This window comes from Oncorhynchus mykiss, chromosome 2 (genome assembly GCF_013265735.2).
Source record: "Oncorhynchus mykiss isolate Arlee chromosome 2, USDA_OmykA_1.1, whole genome shotgun sequence".
NCBI classification, from domain to species: domain Eukaryota; kingdom Metazoa; phylum Chordata; class Actinopteri; order Salmoniformes; family Salmonidae; genus Oncorhynchus; species Oncorhynchus mykiss.
Window position 1 is genome coordinate 49451679 of NC_048566.1, and position 24690 is coordinate 49476368.

Below are 24690 nucleotides of genomic sequence, written 5' to 3' on the forward strand. Positions count from 1 at the left end.
TAAACACTGTTCTGTAAATGCATTTTATTGAAGACAAACGAGTACTTTTCCCACAACTATCAAAAGAAATTGGGACTGGCACAGAATTTTTTAAACAAAAGCTTTTGCTATAGAATACAAACCACCCCTGCTTATGTGTGATGCAACACAAACACAATGTGACATTTCTCAAATCAGCTAACGTTTGAAGAGACTCAAATCTTGACATGAAAAAATATTTGACAAATAAAAAGAACAGTACACATACAGGCTTAAGTGAATTGAAATGTCAACCAAATACTTCTATATGCACATCATTACGTTGACAGTGTCAGAGAAGTTATTTATGCTTGGAATGGGGCTTGAATGACACATGAAGTTTGGAATCTTACAGTACAAAGTCATTTTTGAACTGACATCTCCAGGACGGCATTTTCTATAAAACGATTAACTACACTGGTAGCGTCAACAGATAAAAAAACAAAAACAAATATTTCCAACACATTTTCACTTCACTAAAGTTAATAAAAGGTGTTTTAAAATCAACGTCTCAGTGGCAATCCTAAACTGGACCAGACAATGAAGTGGTAGGAGGAGGTTTGGATTCTCACAATCCCTGTGGCCACAACAGTCAAATAGTCCAGCTGAGTCCAATTACCTACAAAAAAGAAAATAATCACAAAAGATATTAAGCGTTTTTAAATGGGTTTCCTAGCCCCAGGCTGTCATTAACCTAGGACTATGGTTCAATTGCGGCTAGCTCAGTCTGGTTTCACTGCAGGCAATGTTGGGGGAAATCCTAAGCTTAGGATCAAAGAGAATATCCCATGATGAAGGTACACTATATATACAAAGGTATGTGGTCACCTCTGTAAATTAGTGTATTCGGCTATTTCATCCGCAGACATTGCTGACAGGTGTATAAAATTGAGCACATAGTCATGCAATCTCCATAGACAAACATTGGCAGTAGAATGGCCTTACTGAAGAGCCCAGTGACTTTCAACATGGCACCATCATAGTATGCCACCTTTTCAACAAGTCAGTTCATCAGATTTCTGTCCTGCTACAGCTTCCCCGGTCAACTGTAAGTGCTGTGGAAATGTCTAGGAGCAACAATGGCTCAACCGCAAAGTGGTAGGTAACAAGCTCACAGGACGGGACCGCAGAGTGCTGAAGCGTGTAAAAATCGTCTGTTCTCAGTTGCAACACTCACTGCCGAGTTCCAAACTTCTTCTGGAAGCAACGTCAGCACATCAACTGTTCGTGAAATAAGCACAAGCTTAAGATCACCATGCGCAATGCCAAGCGTCGGCTGGAGTGGTGTAAAGCTCGCCGCCATTGGACTCTGGAACAGTGTAAATGCGTTCTGTGGAGTGATGAATCACGCTTCACCATCGCATTCGATCGGACGAATATAAGTGTGGCAGATGCCAGGAGAACGCTACCTGCCTGAATGCATAGTGTAAACTGTAAAGTTTGGTGGAGGAGGAATAATGGTCTGGGGTTGTTTTTCACGGTTCAGGCTAGGCCCCTTAGTTTCAGTGAAGGGAAATCTTAATGCTACAGCATACAATGACATTCTAGATGATTCTGTGCTTCCAACTTCGTGGCAACAGTTTGGGTAAGGCCTTTTCCTGTTTCAGCATGACAATGCCCCCGTGCACAAAGCGAGGTCCATACAGAAATGGTTTGTCGAGATCGGTGTGGAAGAACTTGACTGGCCTGCACAGAGCCCTGACCTCAACCCCATCGAACACCTTTGGGATGAAAAAGAACGCTGACTGCAAGCCATGCCTAATCGCCCAACATCAGTGCCCTACCTCACTAATACTTGTGGAGAATTCCTGCAGCAATGTTCCAACATCTAGTGGAAAGCATTCCCAGAGAGTGGAGGCCATAATATCAACAAAGAAGGGACCTACTCCATATTAATACCCATGATTTTGGAATGAGATGTTCGAAGAGCAGGTGTCCACATACTCATGGTCATGTAGAGTGTATGAAAAAGGAATTAACTAGGATTTATACAGTTCTTTCAAAACAATAGGAAAGAGTGTTAGGTAAACTTCTTTGTGATAACATAATTTCACCATGCAATTAGAAGTAAAATATATATAAAAAAAAAAACTAAAGTTTGGTAGTTACCTGTCCAGCCGGTTGACCACCTCTCTTACGGTGCCGATGAGGTTGTCGTGCTCCTGCGGGTTACTCAGGATGATACCATGGAGCTTTTTCATGTAGGAGTCGATGGTGTCCAGGGTGGGGGTCTCCCCACTAACTGCAGGCGAGAGGGTAGCTTGAGCATGGGAATGTATACAGGCCTATTTAACTATGGTACATCGTGGCAAAACATTTTGAAATGGAATACGAGCATTTTCTTTTTGGAAACATTCAGGTAGTCGCTCCATGTTTCAGTCTGTTCAGTGCCTAATGAATATTGCCCTGTTTACAATATCAAGGTGTAGAACCCATAGAACCAAGGAATGGTGGAGGGACGTTAAGGGCTGACCCATGGTTACAAAACGCACAAGAATAAAAACAAGGAGCTTTTACTTGTGTTTCCCTCTGAAGATTATCTATGCAAATTTCACACAGGAGGAAATGTCAAATCAGGCTCCTGGTTATAATCCCTCTAAAATATTGAATAATTTATCAACAAGGAGGACTTGCATAATCACAGAAAATTAGTTCTCGAAAGGTGACATGAGGCAGAAGTTTTCAAACGGGGCCTCTGCGGTTTTAAGTAGCCGTTGAAGTGAGGGGTGATGGTAATGAACAAAAGATATCCGCTGTTTCCCTGAAGTGATCACATAAGACCTTGAGCTGAGGCACTGAAGCGTGTGTGATGGGGACAGTAGGGAGCACCCCGGGCCAATGCAAAATAGACACACATGAATGCAATACAGTTGATGAGTATCTGTGTGTGTGTGTGTCTCTGTCTCACCAGGAAGGGCCACAGAGGAGAAGCTGCTGGTCAGGGCCTGGCGCAGGGTCTCCAGATGCTGCTGGAGCAGCCCGTTGCGTCCCCTCTCCTGCCTCACGTCGCCATCCAGGCGCTCCACGGCGCCGCGCATGCTCTCCACGTGCTTCTGCAGTGCCGCGTTGCGTTCCTCATACTCCATGTTGGTCTTGCGCAGCTGACGCATCTCCGCCTCCCGTGCTGTGGGCGAAGACAGACAAATGCCTCGGTCAGGAGGAAACGGGTGTTAAGGTATGTGATGTGAGGTAGCAGGGAGGGTAAATAGTATCAATAATTCAATTGAATCCTCTGTATTTTCAATTGCTATTGTGTTGTTACCTAAAGCGGGGCAGATATTTTGGGGATGAGTACGGGTGCTCTAGTCAACAGCAATTTAGTATTGCGAAAGAAGTTACTGGAGTAAAACAAACATTGCAAAGCAAAAATGCTGTGTACCTTTGCTGTGGTTGAGAAACTCCTCTGTGAAGATGGGAATGTCGAACACAGACCTTTCCTTGCCTTCTGTGTCCTTCTGATGGGGTGGAGAAAAACAGTGAGTGGGTGAGAGAGAGATGCTTGTAAAACTGAGTGAACACGTTTGAGAGGGGGAGGAAATAGTTTGAAGCTCTGTTCAACCATATACATCGCACCAACATTTGGTGGCTGCAACGTAAGTTGCTCTGGATAAGAAGCCTGCTAAATAAAATAAAAAGATGTAAAAATCTAACAGTTTAAACACTGTTGCCACCAATCATTTCCCTAAACTAATTTCCCTGAACCACAATCATTTCTCATTGGACTGAACTAATAGACTGTGTCTATTGCTAGACTGGCACAGTGGTCCCTTGTAGTAAAAGTGATCTTTGCTGTTGTGATGTGGACTAATGAGTGTTGGGCTGTGCTCATTCATCTTGTATGGGCAGCGGGATGGCAGCAGGTGGAGATTGGCCACTCACTGGATAGCGCATTGAAACTCTGGAAAAAGGGGACGCTTAGTTACAACATTTTAGTCATTTAATTACACTATGGAGTTAAACAACCACATACTACAATGCATTAGGAGTGGAATTTTCTTTTAAAAAGTGGGAATAAGATGTAGTGCTAAAATAAGAGCAATAAGTATGAATTGAAAACATTGTCTTGTGTTTGTACCCTACAGTCCTGGATGTTGCTTCACAATCCTTTACGCCCCACCTAAAGAGTATGCTAATCTGGAAGAAATGCTGGTGTCGTTTCAGAACGGCTAATTCCAGCTAAGAAGTTACCTTGGTGTTTGAAAAGGCCATACCCTTCAATTACAGTGCTTAACTCCATAAAAATGAATTACACACTCACCAGAAGCCATGTGCTTGCAGCCCTACATAACTGAGTGTCAAAGCGGGTTTAATCCAGCTTTAGTGCCGCTCCAGTAAGCGCTTAATGTGAAGCGAGAGGGGGCCAGACCCTTGAGAAGTTGGGGTACTTAGGTGAGGATATTGTGCCAAGGCCCTTATAAGAATGCCCAACATACAGCAAATCATCAAGTTGTTCATGTGTGATCAATTGTGACCGCAGCATTATGATTTATGCTAATAGGGCGATTACTACAGAACAGACCTTTTCAAGCTGCATTTCCATGTTAGTCATTTAGCAGACACCCACAACCCTGGCGTTGCAAGCTCCACGTTCTACCAACTGAGCCACACGGGACCATTTCCATGTTAGTCATTTAGCAGACACCTACAACCCTGGCGTTGCAAGCTAGCTCTTTGTTTGCTTTAGTGTATAGGAGGGATTGGGTGTGGTAGGGTCAACTCACCTCGTGAAGAGATTCGTTGGCTACCTGGTGCCCGCCATCTGTGAGAAAGGAAATAAACATATATTTTTTAAAGGGACAGGAGATGATTCATACTTCCTCTGCGCAGCGTGCCTTTGCTACATCTTGAACTAATTGAGGATGAGTCAAAGAGCCGTGTTAAACTAGTAATGGGAGCCATCCCATCAAATAAATGTATCTGATAACGAGGTTGTATTGTACACCTCCAGTGTTTCCAATGGGATGCTTTTCCTCATCTGTCTTATTTGAAGGCATAACAAAAGAGCAGCTTGCCAATGTATCATATTGAACAGAAAGCACATGTATAAGGCTGAAAGGCTTGTCTGGGCTGTTGAACCTAACTATTTTCCTTCAACACAGCTGATCTGTAGGGAGAAATAGGTTTCAAACCCATCTGAGCCTGTGGGGGCAAGCATTGTCAAGTTTCAAAGGTGCACAGGCCTTTTTTCTGACCAGTGGTTATAAAGAAAAGGAAGACTGGGATGCAGCCCTTGAGAGGAGCGTTATAGGATCAACCGTTGCATGCCCTAATGAACATGACGCAACTCTTTCGGTGGTGTTTTACCTCCCCGGTGCCTCTTGACCTTCTGTTTCTCCTGCACCTTCCGGGTGAAGTGCTTGTAGGCCTCCGTCTTCTGGTACTTCTCCAGGTCACGCATGTAGCGCTCCTTGTCCCTCTCCGCCTCGTCCAGGTAGCGCTGCACACAGAGAAGAGGGAGAGAGAAACAGGATATCAATCATAGCCGCTTAAAACCTTTTTGATTGATTCAAAATTTGAATTAATATTGACAGCTGTAGCCGAATTGCTGTGCTGCAAATAAGCATATGGGGGGGGGGATGACAGAGGGTGGTAAAATGTTGGAGCGACTTGGACTCCATAGAGTGGGCACAATGAGAGGAATACCAGTTTCCTCCAGTTAAAGCGATTGTGACACTATCCATCAACTGTGTAACAATCGGCTTGGATCTAAAACCATTCTACATTATTAAAGTTCAAAGAAATAATGTGTTCATATGAGAGCAACCAAAGCAAGACAGACAAAATTATATCAAGTGAGCAAAATAAGCATATATTCTCATCAAGTGAGTTTCTATCCAAATAAACAATTAACTTTCTTACAAATAGGCACAAAATAAAGGTCCAAATCCCAAATAGAATCCCAACACAATTCTCAATGTCAATATGGAAGTCCAGAATCCAATCCCAAAATCAATCAAAAAACTAAAATGAGCAACCCCCCTTCAAAATACAAAAATATCGGTCATCCAAAAAATACAATCAACAGGATATACCTGACCGGATTGTTGTAGTAGAGGAAAATCTGTCCTGGTGGACATTTTCTTACAATAGATCAATGTTCCTGGCATCCATCAAAACCAACAGAATGTATTTGGAGTAACAATCCACAATAATGAGCAAAAAGTATTCTCTTGAATGGTTCATTTAAGGCTGCTTAAGGTCATACAAGGATAATTTGGGTGATCACGTGGGTGATTTGAAAGACTAAATGTTTTGCCGGTCGTGGTGGTAATACTATGAAAGTGTAGATGCCGATCACCATATAAGTTCAAAGATGAAAAAGCCTGGAAGGAGGAGAGATGACTAGAAATGATTCGGTTGGTCGTTTTATGTGTGGATTAATTGTCGGAGTAGAGGACCTAGTGCATTTCAGGTAAAATAACAACTCAATGTTTATATCCCAGGACAAATTAGCCGGCAACAGCAAGCTAGCTAAATAAGACAAATTAGCTAGCAAGTGCAAGCTAACTAGCTAAATTGCCATACATGTTTAATGCTTTTCGACCTGTCCCCAAATGAATGTCATTGGTTCAGAGTTTGTTTTGATATTTTAACCTGCGTGTCGTGATCGCGTTTGTTTAGGGGTACAAAATAAATTTATGCACGATGGCGCACGCACACAGCCGGTTTGGGTTCCGTGTAAGGCTGGTTCACGCAGATGAGCAGGGACCCTGGGCATCTTTCTTTTGGTGTTGTTCAGAGTCAGTAGATGGGCCTCTTTAGTGTCCTAATTTTTCATAACTGTGACCTTAATTGCCTACCGTCTGTAAGCTGTTACTGTCTTAATGACCGTTGCACAGGTGCATGTTCATTAATTGTTTATGGTTCATTGAACAAGCATGGGAAACAGTGTTTAAACCCTTTACAATGAAGATCTGTGAAGTTATTTGGATTTTTACAAAATATCTTTGAAAGACAGGGTCCTTAAAAAGGGACCTTTCTTTTTTTTGCTGAGTTTATATAAAAAATATTTTGATAAATGTGTATTTGGCCTTACTACTATTAGCCCATACAAACTCATTGAATAACAGATTCACTACATGGAACAACAGTTTCACCACCCCCCTCCAAATGTATATTTTTTCATACATGTATTTAACCCCTTATTTTTGGAACTAAACAGTCTCCATATATACTTCCATTCATTGTTTTGGTACCGGGAGACTTTCAGATGAGTCTTGTGAGGCCTGTGGGGGTCCGAGAGAAAAACAACATTTATGTGTTTGTGAGAGACTCACCTTTCCACAGATGGGTCATATTGTAGCCCAAACCGTTTGGACACTACTGACGATTTTGTGAGAATCCCGATTTTCAGGATGTCTCATGGTCTGACAAACACTGCTCTCGCTCAGTCACTTTGTGCGACATAGGCGGATGTGGTGGATTGAGACGCATCCAGTGCAAATAAACTGAAACAGTATCTCTAGCTTAAACCGACAGATTTTAATCGGGATTTTTTGATTATGCTAATTAGAATTCAGTGGGGGCACGGACATAGACCTTAGGGGTTTAACACTTTCAGGCCAGTGCCGCTGCATGGCTAACCTGCTTGTCTTCCGGCGGCAGCTTGCTCCACTCATTGCCCAGCATCCTGGTGATCTCTGGGAAGGGCACGTCAGGCCGCTCGGCCCTCAGCTGCTCACGCCGGTCGTTCATGAAGCGCACATAGCCCGTTAGCGGTGCCTTGGGGGCGTTGCTGTCCTTCACTGGCTTCTTCCTCTTACGGCCCTTGGTCCAGCTGCTGCGCCTGGGCTTCTGCGGAGAGGGGGTGGGAGATGTGGCAAAACAAACACAGCTGAAGTTAGCACTTCTCCTAAATGGTGCTTGCTCTGGAATCCAAACGTGTATCCTCTGTTGAAACAGTTTGGATTCCAGGCAAGCTAACTCTAGGCAAGGGGTGGTGGCTTTTGTTCCAGCCCTTCTCTAACACACATTGACCGTTTTACAGTCCAGGCTTTGAATCTGGGTCCGGGAAACCAGCCCTGAGTGTGTAATTGTTATTTAAATGACATGGTCTCACCTCCTCTTCATTTCTCTGGCTGCTGTTGTCTGTGTTACCAGGTGAGCCTGTCTGCTCTTCCATCGCCTCTGCCTCCAGGAAACGAGCCTACAGTGGAAACAAACAACATTAGTTCCTATTGTGCATACAGCACCTTATAACAGTGTAAACATTTCTGCTACAAAAAAAGTATAATCTTGCAGACTTTCCTGTAATTCAAATATCCTATCAATGACTCCCAAAACTACCTTCAAAAAGTTTAGCAGAAGCGCAATGAGAGCCATGAGCAGAGCCACCGCTTGCGCTTGCTCTGTGGTGCACATCAGTTATTTCAGGTGATATCAGCATAATTGAATTTATTTTGGAGTAGAATGTCCTTTAAAAAAAAAAGACAGAAAAAAAAATCTACAAACAAACTGTTGCCATTGCTACTGAACACAATCCTAAGAGATATACAGTGAAAGCAAAAGCATGAAACAATTACTTGATTGCTGTAGTTTAAATTACCCTTATTGGTCTGGTTTACTAAGGAACTCCAGACAGACCAAGAATGTGTGTCAAGAAAGAAAACTCTACCCAGAGGAAAGTGGAATGAAGCATTAGTGCCCTCTACTGCAGGGGAAATCACAGTACACACATACAGGTAACTGCCAATATAAAGGAAAAACTTAAGTAAATGAGGGATACAAAGTATATTGAAAGCAGGTGCTTACACACAGGTGTGGTTTCTGAGTTAATTAAGCAATTAAGCACCATGCTCATCTATAAAAATGCCCAGTTACCCATTATTTTGGCTACCGTGGCTAGAAGAGATCACTGTAGTTGTTTACATTAACTTGTCCAGTCATTTTGTGTAGACATTTAGAAAAGTTTGCATAGAAAATAGATGCAGCATTTGCCTGCAAGAGTGCGTTTCGATTTAACTATCGTGTCCATAAAAACAGCTGGACGTAATGACGTCAGACCTAACAAAAAAACACTTGTCTCTAAAACCTAGTGTAGAATAAAAATGTAGTGGTTGAAATGTTTCGAATACCCATTTAGACAAATTGCACATTATTAAAATCCAAATCAAATGTATTTGTCACATACACATGGTTAGCAGGTGTTAATGCAAGGTGTAGCGAAATGCTTGTGCTTCTAGTTCCGACAATGCAGTAATAACCAACGAGTAATCTAACAATTTCACAACAACTACCTTATACACACAAGTGTAAAGGAATGAATACATACATAAAAATATATGAATGAGTGATGCCCGAACGGAATAGGCAAGATGCAGTAGATGGTATAGAGTACAGTATATACATATGACATGAGTAATGTAGGGTATGAAAACATTATATGAAGTGGCATTGTTTAAAGTGGCTAGTGATACATTACATCAAGATGGCAAGATGCAGTAGATGGTATAGAGTACAGTTGGCGACAACCTGTGTTCCCTCATGTCTCAGGTAGCCAGTATGGATATAATGCAATAATTAACTATATTATCTGCCCTATTCTAATAATTATCATGTTCCAACGTATCGCCACGGTCTGTGCCTTTGTGAAACTTACACTCCTGTAGATCTGAAATAATTGTGGTGGAACTTGCCAACCACAAAAGCAAAGTGAAGCAATTCAGGCATTCTTGAAAGTCAGGACAATCCTTGTCCTGCAAAGAAAATGTTTATAGTTGAAAAAATTGATTTTGCGCGTACCTTGAAATTATTAAGCAATCAGAATTTATTCAAAAAACAGTTTCCATCATAATTTGTCACATTTAAGGAAGTTTGACAAAAGAAAAATCCACCCACCAAACAGATGAAAACGTATGTGCCGTTTCCATTACACATCGCAATGAAAGAGGGGTCTCAAAGGAGCCTAGGGGGTTTAAAGGGTGTGTGAGTGTCTGTCACCAGATCTCAACCCAATTGAACACATGGGAAATTCTGGAACAGTGCCTGTGACAGCCATTTCCATCAACAAAACACCAAATGATGGAATTTATTCTAGAATATTGGTGTCACATCCCTCCAATAGAGCTCCAGACACTTGTAGAATCTATGCCAAGGTTCATTGTAGTGAGCGCATTAGATAACCACTTCAGCCTAGACCATTAAACACAAATTGGGATCGGTTCCCGATTCAAATGTTTAAGATGTGACTGCATCGGTCCGCAGACTCCAAACCGATCCAAATGTAGCATGCGTCGGTCAGAAAATCAATTCAAACAATACGAATCGCCGATTCAAAAATTATATTTGCTCATATTACTTTATTTCTAACTTCCAGAAATACCTAATATTTTGTGATAACTGATGCGTTCTCTCCTTCAGTGTGGAACTAAGCATCACATCTCCAAGATGGCATAGCAGTCTGACGTCTTTTGTCCTCGTCTTGTATATATACACACACACACCTTTTTATATATTTTTTTTTATTTTCCATAAACTCATCTTCAAAATACTCTCCTGCAACCCGCCTCACCAATTTATATTTAAAAAAAAGAAAGTATTATTTACCTCAAATCTGTAATCCTCCATAGAAGCTAACCAGAAGCTAGCCAGAAGCTAATCCAGAAGCTAGCCAGAAGCTAGTTAGCTTCTTTAATGGCTAATCGTTAGTATTCAGCTAACCACGGTTTGTGGTCATCAGCTATCCTTTAGCTCAAAAATCTATCGCCAGTTTTGTACGGCGCGGCTCGGAACATACCGGACCTATTTTTCTCTCCATGGCCCCGGATTTCAACCGCTAACTCTGGACATTTATACCTGGATCTCGCAGCTAGCTAGCTGTTATCCTAGCTAGCTGTTATGACTATCGGCTTACGTCGATTCCGGAGCAAAAATCAATTATTCCGGAGCTAGCCAGCTGAAGAGTTCCATCAGTCACTCCTGGGCTACAATCACCTATCCGGACCCGTTTTACTGCCAACGCGGAGCACCACAGGGCCTTCACAACTGGACTACCGACATTATCTGCCCGCGGGAGTTATCCGGCTGGCGCCTCCGTCGCAACGTTACCTGAATGCCCATCTGCGGTCTGCTAATCGTTAGCTGTCTTATCGGCTGCTATCTAAATAGACCTATCGGACAAATATATATATATATTTTTTTTTTTCTTGGGCCTTTAACTATATCTATTGTTTTTTTTGCGAATTGGATTGATCCCCTCTACCACACGGAACCCCACTAATCCTACCGATGGAAACGCACGAGGTGGCTTAAAACAGACCTCCATCCTATGCTAGCTTGCTACCGATGGCCCGGCTAGCTGTCTGAATCGCCGTGACCCCAACCAACCTCACTACTCACTGGACCCTTTTGATCACTCGACTAAGCATGCCTCTCTTTAATGTCATTGCTGCCATGTCCATTGCTGTTCGGGTTAGTGTTTATTGGCTTATTTCACTGTAGAGTCTCTAGTCCTGCTCACTATACCTTATCCAACCTATTAGTTCCACCACCCACACATGCAATGACATCTCCTGGTTTCAATGTTTCTAGAGACAATATCTCTCTCATCGTCACTCAATACCTAGGTTTACCTCCACTGTATTCACATCCTACCATACCTTTGTCTGTACATTATACCTTGAAGCTATTTTATCGCCCCCAGAAACCCCCTTTTACTCTCTGTTCCAGACGACCAATTCTTATTGCTTTTAGCCGTACCCTTATCCTAGTCCTCCTCTGTTCCTCTGGCGATATAGAGGTGAATCCAGGCCCTGCAGTGCCTAGCTCCACTCCTATTCCCCAGGCGCTCTCTTTTGATGACTTCTGTAACCGTAATAGCCTTGGTTTCATGCATGTTAACATTAGAAGCCTCCTCCCTAAGTTTGTTTTATTCACTGCTTTAGCACACACTGCCAACCCGGATGTTCTAGCTGTGTCTGAATCCTGGCCTAGGAAGACCACCAAAAATTCTGAAATTTTCATCCCAAACTACAATATTTTCAGACAAGATAGAACTGCCAAAGGGGGCGGTGTTGCAATCTACTGCAAAGATAGCCTGCAGAGTTCTGTCCTACTATCCTGGTCTGTACCCAAACAATTTGAACTTCTACTTTCAAAAATCCACTCTAAAAACAAGTCTCTCACCGTTGCCGCCTGCTATAGACCCCAGCTGTGCTCTGGACACCATATGTGAACTGATTGCCCCCCATCTATCTTAAAAGCTTGTGCTGCTAGATGACCTAAACTGGGACATGCTTAACACCCCAGCCATCCTACAATCTAAGCTTGATGCCCTGAATCTCACACAAATTATCAATGACCAGGTACCTCCCCAAAGCCTTAAACACAGGCACCCTCATAGATATCATCCTAACCAACTTGCCCTCTAAATACACCTCTGCTGTCTTCAACCAAGATCTCAGCGATCACTGCCTGCATCCGTAATGGGTCAGCGGTCAAATGACCTCCACTCATCACTGTCAAACGCCTTTCTAATCGACCTGGCCTGGGGTATCCTGGAAGGATATTGATCTCATCCCGTCAGTAGAGGATGCCTGGTTATTTTTTTTAAATGCCTTCCTAACCATCTTAAATAAGCATGCCCCATTCAAGAAATTTAGAACCAGGAACAGATATAGCCCTTGGTTCTCCTCAGACCTGACTGCCCTTAACCAACACAAAAACATCCTATGGCGTTCTGCATTAGCATCGAACAGCCCCCGTGATATGCAGCTGTTCAGGGAAGCTAGAAACCATTATACACAGGCAGTTAGAAAAGCCAAGGCTAGCTTTTTCAAGCAGAAATTTGCTTCCTACAACATTAACTCAAAAAAGTTCTGGGACACTGTAAAGTCCATGGAGAATCAAGAACACCTCCTCCCAGCTGCCCACTGCACTGAAGATAGGAAACACTGTCACCACTGATAAATCCACTATAATTGAGAATTTCAATAAGCATTTTTCTACAGCTGGCCATGCTTTCCACCTGGCTACCCCTACCCCGGTCAACAGCACTGCACCCCCCACAGCAACTCGCCCAAGCCTTCCCATTTCTCCTTCTCCTAAATCCAGTCAGCTGATGTTCTGAAAGAGCTGCACAATCTGGACCCTTTCTTTCTAAAATTATCTGCCGAAATTGTTGCCACCCCTATTACTAGCCTGTTCAACCTCTCTTTCGTGTCGTCTGAGATTCCTAAAGATTGGAAAGCAGCTGCGGTCATCCCCCTCTTCAAAGGGGGTGACACTCTTAGACCTATATCTATCCTACCCTGCCTTTCTAAGGTCTTCGAAAGCCAAGTCAACAAACAGATTACCGACCATTTCGAATCTCACCATACCTTTTCTGCTATGCAATCTGGTTTCAGAGCTGGTCATGGGTGCACCTCAGCCACGCTCAAGGTCCTAAATGATATCTTAACCGCCATCAATAAGAAACATTACTCTGCAGCCGTATTCATTGATCTGGCCAAGGCTTTCGAATCTGTCAATCACCACATCCTCATCGGCAGACTCGACAGCCTTGGTTTCTCAAATGATTGCCTCGCCTGGTTCACCAACTACTTCTCTGATAGAGTTCAGTGTGTCAAATCGGAGGGTCTGCTGTCCGGAACTCTGGCAGTCTCTATGGGGGTGCCACAGGGTTCAAATCTTGGACCGACTCTCTTCTCTGTATACATCAATGATGTCACTCTTGCTGCTGGTGATTCTCTGGTACACCTCTACGCAGACGACACCATTCTGTATACTTCTGGCCCTTCTTTGGACACTGTGTTAACAACCCTCCATGCAAGCCTCAATGCCATACAACTCTCCTTCCGTGGCCTCCAATTGCTCTTAAATACAAGTAAAACTAAATGCATGCTCTTCAACCGATCACTGCATGCACCTGCCCGCCTGTCCAACATCACTACTCTGGACGGCTCTGACTTGGAATACGTGGACAACTACAAATACCTAGGTGTCTGGTTAGATTGTAAACTCTCCTTCCAGACCCACATTAAACATCTCCAACCCAAAGTTAAATCTAGAATTGGCTTCCCATTTCGCAACAAAGCATCCTTCACTCATGCTGCCAAACATACCCTTGTAAAACTGACCATCCTACCAATCCTCGACTTCGGCGATGTCATTTACAAAATAGCCTCCAATACCCTACTCAACAAATTGGATGCAGTCTATCACAGTGTAATCCGTTTTGTCACCAAAGCCCCATATACTACCCACCATTGCGACCTGTACGCTCTTGTTGGCTGGCCCTCGCTTCATACTCGTCGCCAAACCCACTGGCTCCATGTCATCTACAAGACCCTGCTAGGTAAAGTCCCCCCTTATCTCAGCTCGCTGGTCACCATAGCATCATCCACCTGTAGCACGCGCTCCAGCAGGTATATCTCTCTAGTCACCCCCAAAACCAATTATTTCTTTGGCCGTCTCTCCTTCCAGTTCTCTGCTGCCAATGACTGGAACGAACTACAAAAATCTCTGAAACTGGAAACACTTATCTCCCTCACTAGCTTTAAGCACCAACTGTCAGAGCAGCTCACAGATTACTGCACCTGTACATAGCCCACCTATAATTTAGCCCAAACAACTACCTCTTTCCCTACTGTATTTATTTTTGCTCCTTTGCACCCCATTATTTTTATTTCTACTTTGCACATTCTTCCACTGCAAATCTACCATTCCAGTGTTTTACTTGCTATATTGTATTTACTTTGCCACCATGGCCTTTTTTTTTGCCTTTACCTCCCTTATCTCACCTCATTTGCTCACATCGTATATAGACTTGTTTATACTGTATTATTGACTGTTTGTTTTACTCCATGTGTAACTCTGTGTTGTTGTATGTGTCGAACTGCTTTGCTTTATCTTGTCCAGGTCGCAATTGTAAATGAGAACTTGTTCTCAACTTGCCTACCTGGTTAAATAAAGGTGAAATAAAAAAATAAAAAAATTTAACTGTGTTGACAGTCATTGATCTACAAGTAATTTTGCATTCTGAACAACCCCAGTCAATATCAGTAGCCTGGTCAAACTGAGCACTGTGCCCAGCTTCACATGCTGACCAACACAAGGTAGGCAGCCTGTTCCTGATCTTGCACATCTGTGTGGCACCTTCAGCAGTCAAATGCTAAAATGGCTTGATTGATATTAGGCTTTCTTAGTTGAGTGACAACCTATGTAATTTGCTAGGTTATTTTTTATCTATGCGCTGTTGAAAACGTTTTACCGGAATAAAAGTAAGCAATCGGAGACAACTCATCTGGCTATAGTCTTCCTGGTGAACGGGGCTTACAATATATTTTATTTTAGATTGTTCAGGTTTGACATCCGCAATAGTTTTGCTTTAACAATCAGTATACACTGATTGTACAAAACATTAGGCACACCTGCTCTTTCCATGACATGGACTTAATGATAGATATAAGTCTGTAGCAACCTGTTAAAAACAGTTCAAATCAGTGTAGATGATGGGGAGGAGACATGTTAAAGAGAGATTTTTGAATGGGCTAGACAAAAGATTTAAGTGCCTTTGAAAGGGGTATGGTAGTAGGTGCAGGCACACCGGTTTGAGTGTGTCAAGAACTGCAACGCTGCTGGGTTTTTCACACTCAACAGTTTCCTGTGTGTGTCAAGAATGGTCCACCACCAAAAAGGACAGCAAGCCAACTTGACACATCTGGGGGAAGCATTGGAGTCAACATGGGCCAGCATGTTGCAAAGGGGTGCAACTAATATTAAATATTAGGATGCTGTTCCTAATGTTTTGTACACTCAGTGTACATGGTCATTTTTAGATATACAGGGTAAAGTTGATCATTTCATAACGAGGAATCACTTACGAGGCGCACTGCATGGACGAAGCGGGAGCAGAAACGAAGCTCACTTCCAACCATTTGATTTTGAGGTGGGGGTGAAATCTAAAGTTGTGCTATATATTCATTGGCTATGTCATAGCTAATTTGTAAACGATAGATACATTACATTATAAGTTACTGGCTGTGTCCGAATACCCATACTAGTGTCCAACAAACCTCTTAGAGCTCTAGGGGCGCTATTTCATTTTTGGATAAAAAACGTTCCCGTTTTAAGCGCGATATTTTGTCACGAAAAGATGCTCGACTATGCATATTCTTGACAGTTTTGGAAAGAAAACACTCTGAAGTTTCAGAATCTGCAAAGATTTTGTCTGTAAGTGCCCCAGAACTCATTCTACAGGCGAAACCAAGATGATGCATCACCCAGGAATTAGCAGAATTTCTGAAGCTCTGTTTTCCATTCTCTCCTTATATGGCTGTGATTGCGCAAGGAATGAGCCTACACTTTCTGTCGTTCGCCCAAGGTCTTAGCAGCATTGTGACGTATTTGTAGGCATATCATTGGAAGATTGGCCATAAGAGACTACATTTTCCAGAGGTCCGCCCGGTGTCCTTTGTCTAAATTTGTGCGTAATCTTCAGGTGCAGGCATTTTCTCTTGGGATTCACGAGAGAAAGCATGTTTCCAAGAACGATGTATCAATGAAGAGATATGTGAAAAACACCTTGAGGATTGATTCTAACAACGTTTGCCATGTTTTCAGTCGATATTATGGAGTTAATTTGGAAAAAAGTTTGCGTTTTGAGGACTGAATTTATGGATTTTTTTTGGTAGCCAAATGTGATGTATAAAACGGAGCTATTTCTAATACACAAGGAATCTTTTTGGAAAAACTGAGCATCTGCTATCTAACTGAGAGTATCCTCATTGAAAACATCAGAAGTTCTTCAAAGGTAAATGATTTTATTTGAAGGCTTTTATGTTTTTGTTAATGTTGCGTGCTGGATGCTAACGCTAATGCTAACGCTAAATGCTAACGCGAAATGCTAACTCTAGCTAGCTACTTTTACACAAATGATTGTTTTCCTATGGTTGAGAAGCATATTTTGAAAATCTGAGATGACAGTGTTGTTTACAAAAGGCTAAGCTTGAGAGATGGCATATTTATTTCATTTCATTTGCGATTTTCATAAATAGTTAACGTTGTGTTATGCTAATGAGCTTGCTGATAGATTTACACAATCCTGGATACAGGGTTTTTTTCATAGCTAAACGTGACGCAGAAAACGGAGCGATTTGTCCTAAACAAATAATCTTTCAGGAAAAACTGAACATTTGCTATCTGAGAGTCTCCTCATTGAAAACATCTGAAGTTCTTCAAAGGTAAATGATTTTTTTGAATGCTTTTCTGTTTTTTTGTGTAAATGTTGCCAGCTGAATGCTAAATGCTACGTTAGCCATCAATACTGTTACACAAATGCTTGTTTTGCAATGGTTGAGAAGCATATTTTGAAAATCTGAGATGACAGTATTGTTAACAAAAGGCTAAGCTTGAGAGCTAGCATATTTATTTCATTTCATTTGCGATTTTCATGAATAGTTAACGTTGCGTTATGGTAATGAGCTTGAGTCTGTATTCACGAACCCGGATCCGGGATGGGGAGATCAGAAAGGTTAATGTGAACCTAAATTATGTAAAGAAAGCAATCCAATGTTATTTGTTGCCTAGATTTTTACTGCAAATGACACTCAAGTCTTGAGAAAAAAATGACACTAATATTACAGTTACCATGACAGCCTTTATAATAGAACACTTCTGAACACACACACATCTATTGCACTTGGGAAAAAATACTCTTAAAGGAGAAACAGAATGAAACAAACATGCATTCTATTTTTGCTCTATTATAGTGGCCAGTATAGACATTGATTAAGTTCCCAATGGCTACATGTGTGCAAAAATAACATTCATTGAGTAAAAAAAAGAAAGTATCATCCCACCCACTCACACGTGTTACTGTCAAGTTCAACACAACAAAAACAATATATTTGGCCTACACTGCACATTATTACATTGTACACTTTCTGCCTGTGGACATCTGTTCTACAATGTGCCAGCAGCAGTGAGAAAGAGGGAAAGTGTGTGGTGTTCCTTTCACCTCTATAACCAGGCCCAGCTCCAGCTACACTTGATCCCTGAATCCATTTGTTAACAAGCAACGCCTCATTTTTCACCTAATTCTGAAAATTAACCACATACTGTAGAGGGAAAACATTAGTTAACAGATAGTGGTTAGTTTGTTAGCTAGTTAACATTTCACACATATTGCCAGGGTCCAGTAAGCAACTAATGCGTCATAACTTGAGGAACGACAAGGAGTCGTATACCAGTTAATACTATAGCGATTTTGGTTATGTTTTCAAAGTTAGCTCATCTGGTGTAACGTTAGCTAGCTAATGTTAGCTGTCTGACTTTATTAGCAAGCTAATTTCCACGCCATAAACTCAATTATTTGATCAGATATGTTGGCTAATGTTGCTCAACATTTATCTGGCTAGGTAAAGGAGAATTCGATCCAGCTAGCAAGATCCTTAACAATGCTAATAATACAAATGCCAGTTGTTTTTCGGTTACAGCTCATGAAGTAGGCTTCATAACCTTCTCACCCCCGTCGTCAGGCTTCTCACCTACGGAACCCAAACCGGCTGCGCGCGTGCACCATCGTGCATAAATGTATTTTGTCCCCCCACACCAAACGTGATCACGACACGCAGGTTAAAATATAAAAAACTCTGAACCAATTATATAATTTGGGGACAGGTCGAAAAGCATTAAACATGTATGGCAATTTAGCTAGTTAGCTTGCACTTGCTAGCTAATTTGTCCTGGGATATAAACAGAGTTTAACCGAAATGCACTAGGTCCTCTACTCCGACAATTAATCCACACACAAAACGGCCAACCAAATCGTTTCTAAATATCTCTCCTCCTTCCAGGCTTTTTTATCTTTGAACTTATATGGTGATTGGCATCTAAACTTTCATAGTATTACCACGACTACTGGCAAAACAGTTAGTCTTTCAATCACCCACGTGGGTATAACCAATGAGGAGATGGTACGTGGGTACCTGCTTCTATAAACCAATGAGAAGATGGGAGAGGCAGGACTTTCAGCTCGATCTGCATCAGAAATAGGAATTACTTCTATTTTAGCCCTTGGCAACGCAGACGCACGTTGATGCGCAATAATTGAATAACATGGATTTCTAAATTTATTTTGCTACGTGTCCGGTCTGGTCAGCATGTAATGTTACCTCTTCGTTATCGTTCAGGGGACGGTCTGCTGTAAATGGCAAGCTTCATTTCCAGAGCGTTCGCTGATGCTGTAACTAGTAAATTGGTTGTCTCTTCTCTCTACTGTGCTGCATTCTGTTGTTATGTGGTTGATTGGCTAAGCATTGGATAGTAATTGCTCCAAACGCGCATCACTCGTTCGCTTACAGCCAGTAGTGGATCCTCCACCCCCCCTTCAAAAAACCTTTCTCATCGGATCTACATTAATCACGGTCACCTATTTTGGATTTAAAAACGGCCAATTTCGCCAAAAGGTGACTAGTTGGCATCCCTGTCATGTGTTTTGCTCCCAAGATCGTTATGTTTTGGTCAAGTGTTTTGATGTCTGTAATTTTTGGGGTCAATGTAGAATTGTGCCCTCTGGTTGCTCTTTTTGGTCTACAACCTACTGACTTAATGGTGGGCAAACTAGTTTAAGATGCACTTGCTTTATCTACTATCCTCGCCAAGAGATGTATAGTTCTTGAGTAGTAAAACGTCCACCCTCCATTGCACGGTCAATGACTGCACAATTTGATTCACTTTATTAAAACTTGAAGAAAATATGTTGTACTTTAAAAATGATGCATTTCATTCCACCTGGGGAACCTAGACCTTCTAGAAGGGCCAGACCTTCTGTTCTTTATTTGATATGCATCCATTGTGTGTGGATGGCTTGATCCTGCTAATAAAATCTGTTACCATACCTGTCCGTATACCTCTGTTGTGCTTCTAGGTCTTGGTGCCCTCGGATTGTATTTATCATCATTAGTAATTTAGGTCAACATTGGATCATTCAGAGATCCTCACTGAACTTCTGGAGAGAGTTTGCTGCACTGAAAGTAAAGGGGCTGAATAATTTTGCACGCCAAATTTTTCAGTTTTTGATTTGTTAAAAAAGTTTGAAATATCCAATAAATGTCGTTCCACTTCATGATTGTGTCCCACTTGTTGATTCTTCACAAAAAAATACAGTTTTATATCTTTATGTTTGAAGCCTGAAATGTGGCAAAAGGTCGCAAAGTTCAAGGGGGCCGAATACTTTCGCAAGGCACTGTATATTTATTTCCCATCTACCGATAGGTGTCCTTTTTTGCGAGTCATTGGAAAACCTCCCTCGTCTTTGTGGTTGAAATTCACTGCTCGACTGAGGGACCTTACAGAATTTTCTTTGTAGGGTACAGAGAGGAGTTAAGCACATTTTGACTCCTGAACTTATTTAGGCTTGCTATAACAAAGGGGTTGAATACTTATGGACTCAAGACATTTCAGCATTACATTTTTTATTAATTTGTAAAAATGTCTAAAACAATTCCACTTTAACTTTTTAAATTTTTAATTCTGGCTGTAACAACAAAATGTGGAAAATGTCAAGGGGTGTGAATACTTTCTGAAGCCACTGTTTGTGATAGTTTGACTTTCAAATCCATGTATTGGTGTGTGGCCAGCGACCTTCATAGAGAAACTGCCCCGAATTATCTGTTCCATTTGAGAAAGAAATTGATTCCTGCGTTCTAAGTCCTGCGCTAATGACAAAATCAACAGTACAAAACCAAATTGATCTGTTTTAAAAGGGATATTTATGTTTTTAGCATTTTAGACCTAATTTCCCACTTACTTTTAGTGTTAAAGCATCCTCAAGAAAGTTGTTTTGGAAAGATCCATTCCTGAGATTTCTTTGGCTGGCTTAGTTGCTTGCACGAGCCGTATAGTGGTAGTGTCCAGACTCACCCAAATACACGCTTCAAAACGTCTCCACATAAAATTCTATTGTCTTTTATGTTTTGGGGGGGGGCTGTCGAAAAATTGTATTTGTTTCTTTCTGCAAACATTCGCAATTATGATTTTGAAGAAAACGGACTAGCTACTTCAGCTGAAGTATGTTGTCCCGCTCATGTGAGCAACAAGTCTGACACTCCGGAGTAGGTGTCATCTCTCGCTTGTCAACGGAGCGCGTGGCTATACATACAGAAATATGAATAAGGCAAACTAGCTGCATTTCACTAGCTATAATAGGGATAAGGATACGGATAGCCTAGATGTCGAATAAAGTACATAGGTAGATGGATTGCTAAAGTAGTAGTGTATAACATGTTTACATGTTAATTTACTTATTCAAAAGTGTATTTTTTATATTAGTTGTATGTATGAGTGTTTACTTTTATTACCTTCATTACAAATTGATTGTCTACAACACATACTTGCAGTGTTGTCTTTATTTGGGAACATGTTTGTGTGTCATAAAAACAAGCTTTATTTGGGAACATGTTGAAGAACAAGTAACTGTTGTTCACATACTCATAGGCAGTTATACACCTTATACTCACATGGTTATAGCCATAGATGTGTAATAAAACTTGGTATCATTACGTGTTCAGTCTTTATACATTCTTGAGAATCAAGTGGTTCAGAGAACCAGATGTGTGCCCTCAGACTGCTTAAATCCAACTCCTGAAGGTGAAGGATACTTTCCACAGATTGCCTCAGCGACGCAGGACAGCTTTACTCGTCCGTTACCTTTTCCAGGCTTCTCCCTTGAGTGCCCATTCCATCACAATATTGACTATGGAATGGGAAAAGATCAATATGGGATCATTATAGGACACATAATATATTGAAATGTATCTCTATACTGTACATTATTGATAACTTCAATTTAAAATGTTAACTTACTATATGGACAGCTGCCTCTTTGGTCCTGCTGGATGTGGTCCCTGTTTCCCCAGTTGATCTTAGGAACAACCTTTCAATGACTCCTGGGTTGATACGGGCTGGGAAATCTGTATGATCTGTCACACAGTCTTGTGCTGTTCCCGACACCATAAGTGTCTTTGTGTCAACGTGACTCTCTTTCTGGGTGCTGTTGCTGGTCTGCCAGATCACTTGTTGCCATTTCCCCCAGTGCTGTCTCGGCTTCTATTTGTCAATGCTCTTCGTCAGCATATTCTGGCACATATAAATTATGGTTCTGCAAAGTATGCATCCTCTTCAGGCTCGCCGCTGTCTGACTTAGACATGCTTTGATTTAATCATTTTGGGTGATGTAGCACTTGAAAGCCGTGTCTGCCCTGCGCCAACCTCAAAACCAGGCTCGTGGAATTTGGAGCTGTGGCCAAGCGAGACTAACAGTGCGCGGATGTAGTAGTGACGTAGAAATGAGTTGTAAGACAAGTGCAAAACAGGAACTAAAAAGTCGGGAGTTATACACATTTATGCTCGTAATAGTGGAAACAATCAAGTATTTTGATATTGATGTGGGTATAGCCCACAAAGACATGAGTTGGCTGTAGAGTTTCTTGTGGGACGTTTTGAAGCACATTTTTTGGGTGAGTCTGGCCACTACCACCATATGCAAGCAACTAAGCCAGCCAAAGAAATCTCAGGAATGGAAGTCTGACCAAATCAACTGTCTGGATGCTGCTTCAACACTGAAAGTAAGTGGAAAATTAGGTTTAAATTACAAAAAATTGAAATGTCCCTTTAAGCAATTGCTCTTGTCATCATGTTGACTATAAACTTGTTTACTAACATCACCAATCTGAGGTAAAAAGGATGTGTAATTCCTCCCAATTTGATATGTTCAAGCATCAGCTTGTGTTATAGTAACATACCGTCCACATCATTGTAAGTAGAATAATATACATTTCCATATCTTCATTTAGGACGACAGTAAATGAAGAAAAACCACAGATATTGTAAATAATCACATTTTTCTCACTAGTTGAACCATTTAGAGATTTTAAAAAATGCTCCTAAGCACAATTTAACCAGGCAGTTCCCAAACTGTTTGCAGGTTTAAAGCTTATTTCCTGCAATTCCACACCTTTTGCCATGGGGTGCAACATTGTTTTCACCATTAAAGCAACTTTTCATGCAATTCTATACATTTTGCAAAGTCTAATGTGCATTCATGTGATATTTGAGTGACAAAATGTACAATAATATCTATTGGCTGACATGGGCTAGTTGATCTGGACATTTCTGACAAGTTATCAAATAGTTTTTTGGTGTAACCACTGGTCTAGACTAGATCGTCCATAGGGTCTGTGCAGCAGGCTGAACGTTTGAGGTCCCTGGTAATGGTCTGACTAGACAATATGTTTAATAGCTTGCCAAGCACTAGCTAGCTGACTAGTCTCTGGTCTGCAAGGCAGGTAGCTAGGTAACTATACTTTACTAGTTATATATCTTTATCTTATCTGACTTACCACAGCTGAAGTTCCTTCTGAGAAGATATAACGTTACATGTCCTAATTCTATTTTAACGTTAGCTAGCATGCATATTAGCTAGTTCGCTACTTAGCTGGCTAAAAGGGTTTTGGTTTTTCCCGAAACAGGTCTGTGTTTTTCACTTTATTTAATAATTTATTCACAATGGAGTACACTAACCTGTAACTTATTCTTTTTGGTTAAAAATCCAGAAATTAGCTGGCGATGGGGATCTCAGAATCAAAACAATGCAGAAGTCCTCTCTGGAAGTGGAACAACGTCACTACCGGCAACCGATTTACTAAATTCATCCGAGTGTCGCTTGCATTGTGGTCAATGCAAACAGGGGTACTTGGGACGTCCCTAACCCATTGAAGTGGACATTTCAAAAGGTTAGGGTTATGTAATGTTTCTGTTCATGGTTAAGGTTAAGGTTAAGGTTAGGATAAGGGTAGTGATTTAGGTTTAGGGCACGTGTCAAATTCATTCCACAAGGGCCGAGTGTCTGAGGGTCTTCTTTCCTCCATTGTACTTTATTGATTAATTATGGTAACTAATTAGTAAGGAACTCCCCTCACCTGGATGTCTACAGCTTAATTGAAAGGAAAAAACAAAAACAAGCAGACACTTGGCCTCTCCATGGAATGAGTTTGATGCCCCTAGTTTAGGGTTTAGGGTAGGATCCCGCATAGCTCTAACCCTTGCATTATGGTGACATTCATTTAATGCAGGGCATTTTAGAATATTGTTAACCTTAATGTTGTGCATCAGTGACTTTTATGTATGTGGTTGTATGTGCCTTCAAAGATTGTATTCAGAGAGGAATTTCTTAAAACGGTAACTACATTTTAACACAGAATGTTTCTGAATGCTCATTTGGACCGAATTTACACCTAATCACAAAAGTGTTTAATCAAATACAATGTGTAAAATTAATTAGGGATGGCAGTCCATTGACGCCAGAATATTATTAGCCAAAGCGGGTTGACTTTTTGGTTGATTCAAGAAGTGCTACTTCTTATCATAGTTCTTTTTTGCATGATAAGTGGGGTTGGGATGGCCTCTTGTGGCTATACTAGGAAACTGCAACTATGAATACAAATATTATGACTTCTTTGGTTAGTCAGTTGTACATTTGAATGCATTCAACTGAAATGTTCCTTCCACATTTAACCCAATCCCTCTGAATCAGAGCGGTGCAGGTTTACTGTAGGTTCTAAGTTTATTAATGATCAAAATGTAAACATTTGTATGTATAAAATGCTCTTGATAAACCAGAACATTCAGAAACTTAAAAGGCATGTATTTGAATAGACTCAACAAAAAAATGAA

General features: G+C 41.3%; 1 protein-coding gene across 3 annotated transcripts; it reads right to left on the reverse strand.

Annotated features, from left to right (window-relative positions):
- Nucleotides 1–9: 9 nt before the first annotated feature.
- hmg20a (high mobility group 20A) lies at nt 10–23693 on the reverse strand. Of its 3 annotated transcripts, none has more exons than XM_036949947.1 (9): nt 23539–23693; nt 8078–8164; nt 7603–7812; nt 5323–5455; nt 4740–4777; nt 3398–3470; nt 2927–3142; nt 2128–2260; nt 10–637 (listed from the first exon to the last, which is right to left on the reverse strand). In XM_036949947.1, the coding sequence occupies exons 2-9, from the start codon at nt 8138–8140 to the stop codon at nt 634–636; spliced, it is 870 nt and encodes a 289-aa protein (XP_036805842.1). In that variant the 5' UTR covers nt 8141–8164; nt 23539–23693; the 3' UTR covers nt 10–633. The 3 variants fall into 3 exon arrangements, with proteins under 3 accessions (XP_036805842.1, XP_021420028.1, XP_021420034.1); XM_021564353.2 differs by having other exon boundaries at nt 3398–3473; XM_021564359.2 differs by lacking the exon at nt 10–637 and having other exon boundaries at nt 2124–2260; nt 3398–3473.
- Between the last annotated feature and the right edge of the window lie 997 nt (nt 23694–24690).

What these genes read in the sequence shown, in the direction of transcription:
- hmg20a (XM_021564353.2), bottom strand. Translation starts at nt 8,140, where the DNA reads ATGGAAGAGCAGACAGGCTCACCTGGTAACACAGACAACAGCAGCCAG. An exon ending in GCCAGAGAAATGAAGAGGAG is followed by an intron (nt 7,813 to 8,077) that starts GTGAGACCATGT and finishes CCCTCTCCGCAG; the next exon opens with AAGCCCAGGCGCAGCAGCTG. An exon ending in CCAACGAATCTCTTCACGAG is followed by an intron (nt 3,474 to 4,739) that starts GTGAGTTGACCC and finishes CCACCCCATCAG; the next exon opens with AAGGACACAGAAGGCAAGGA.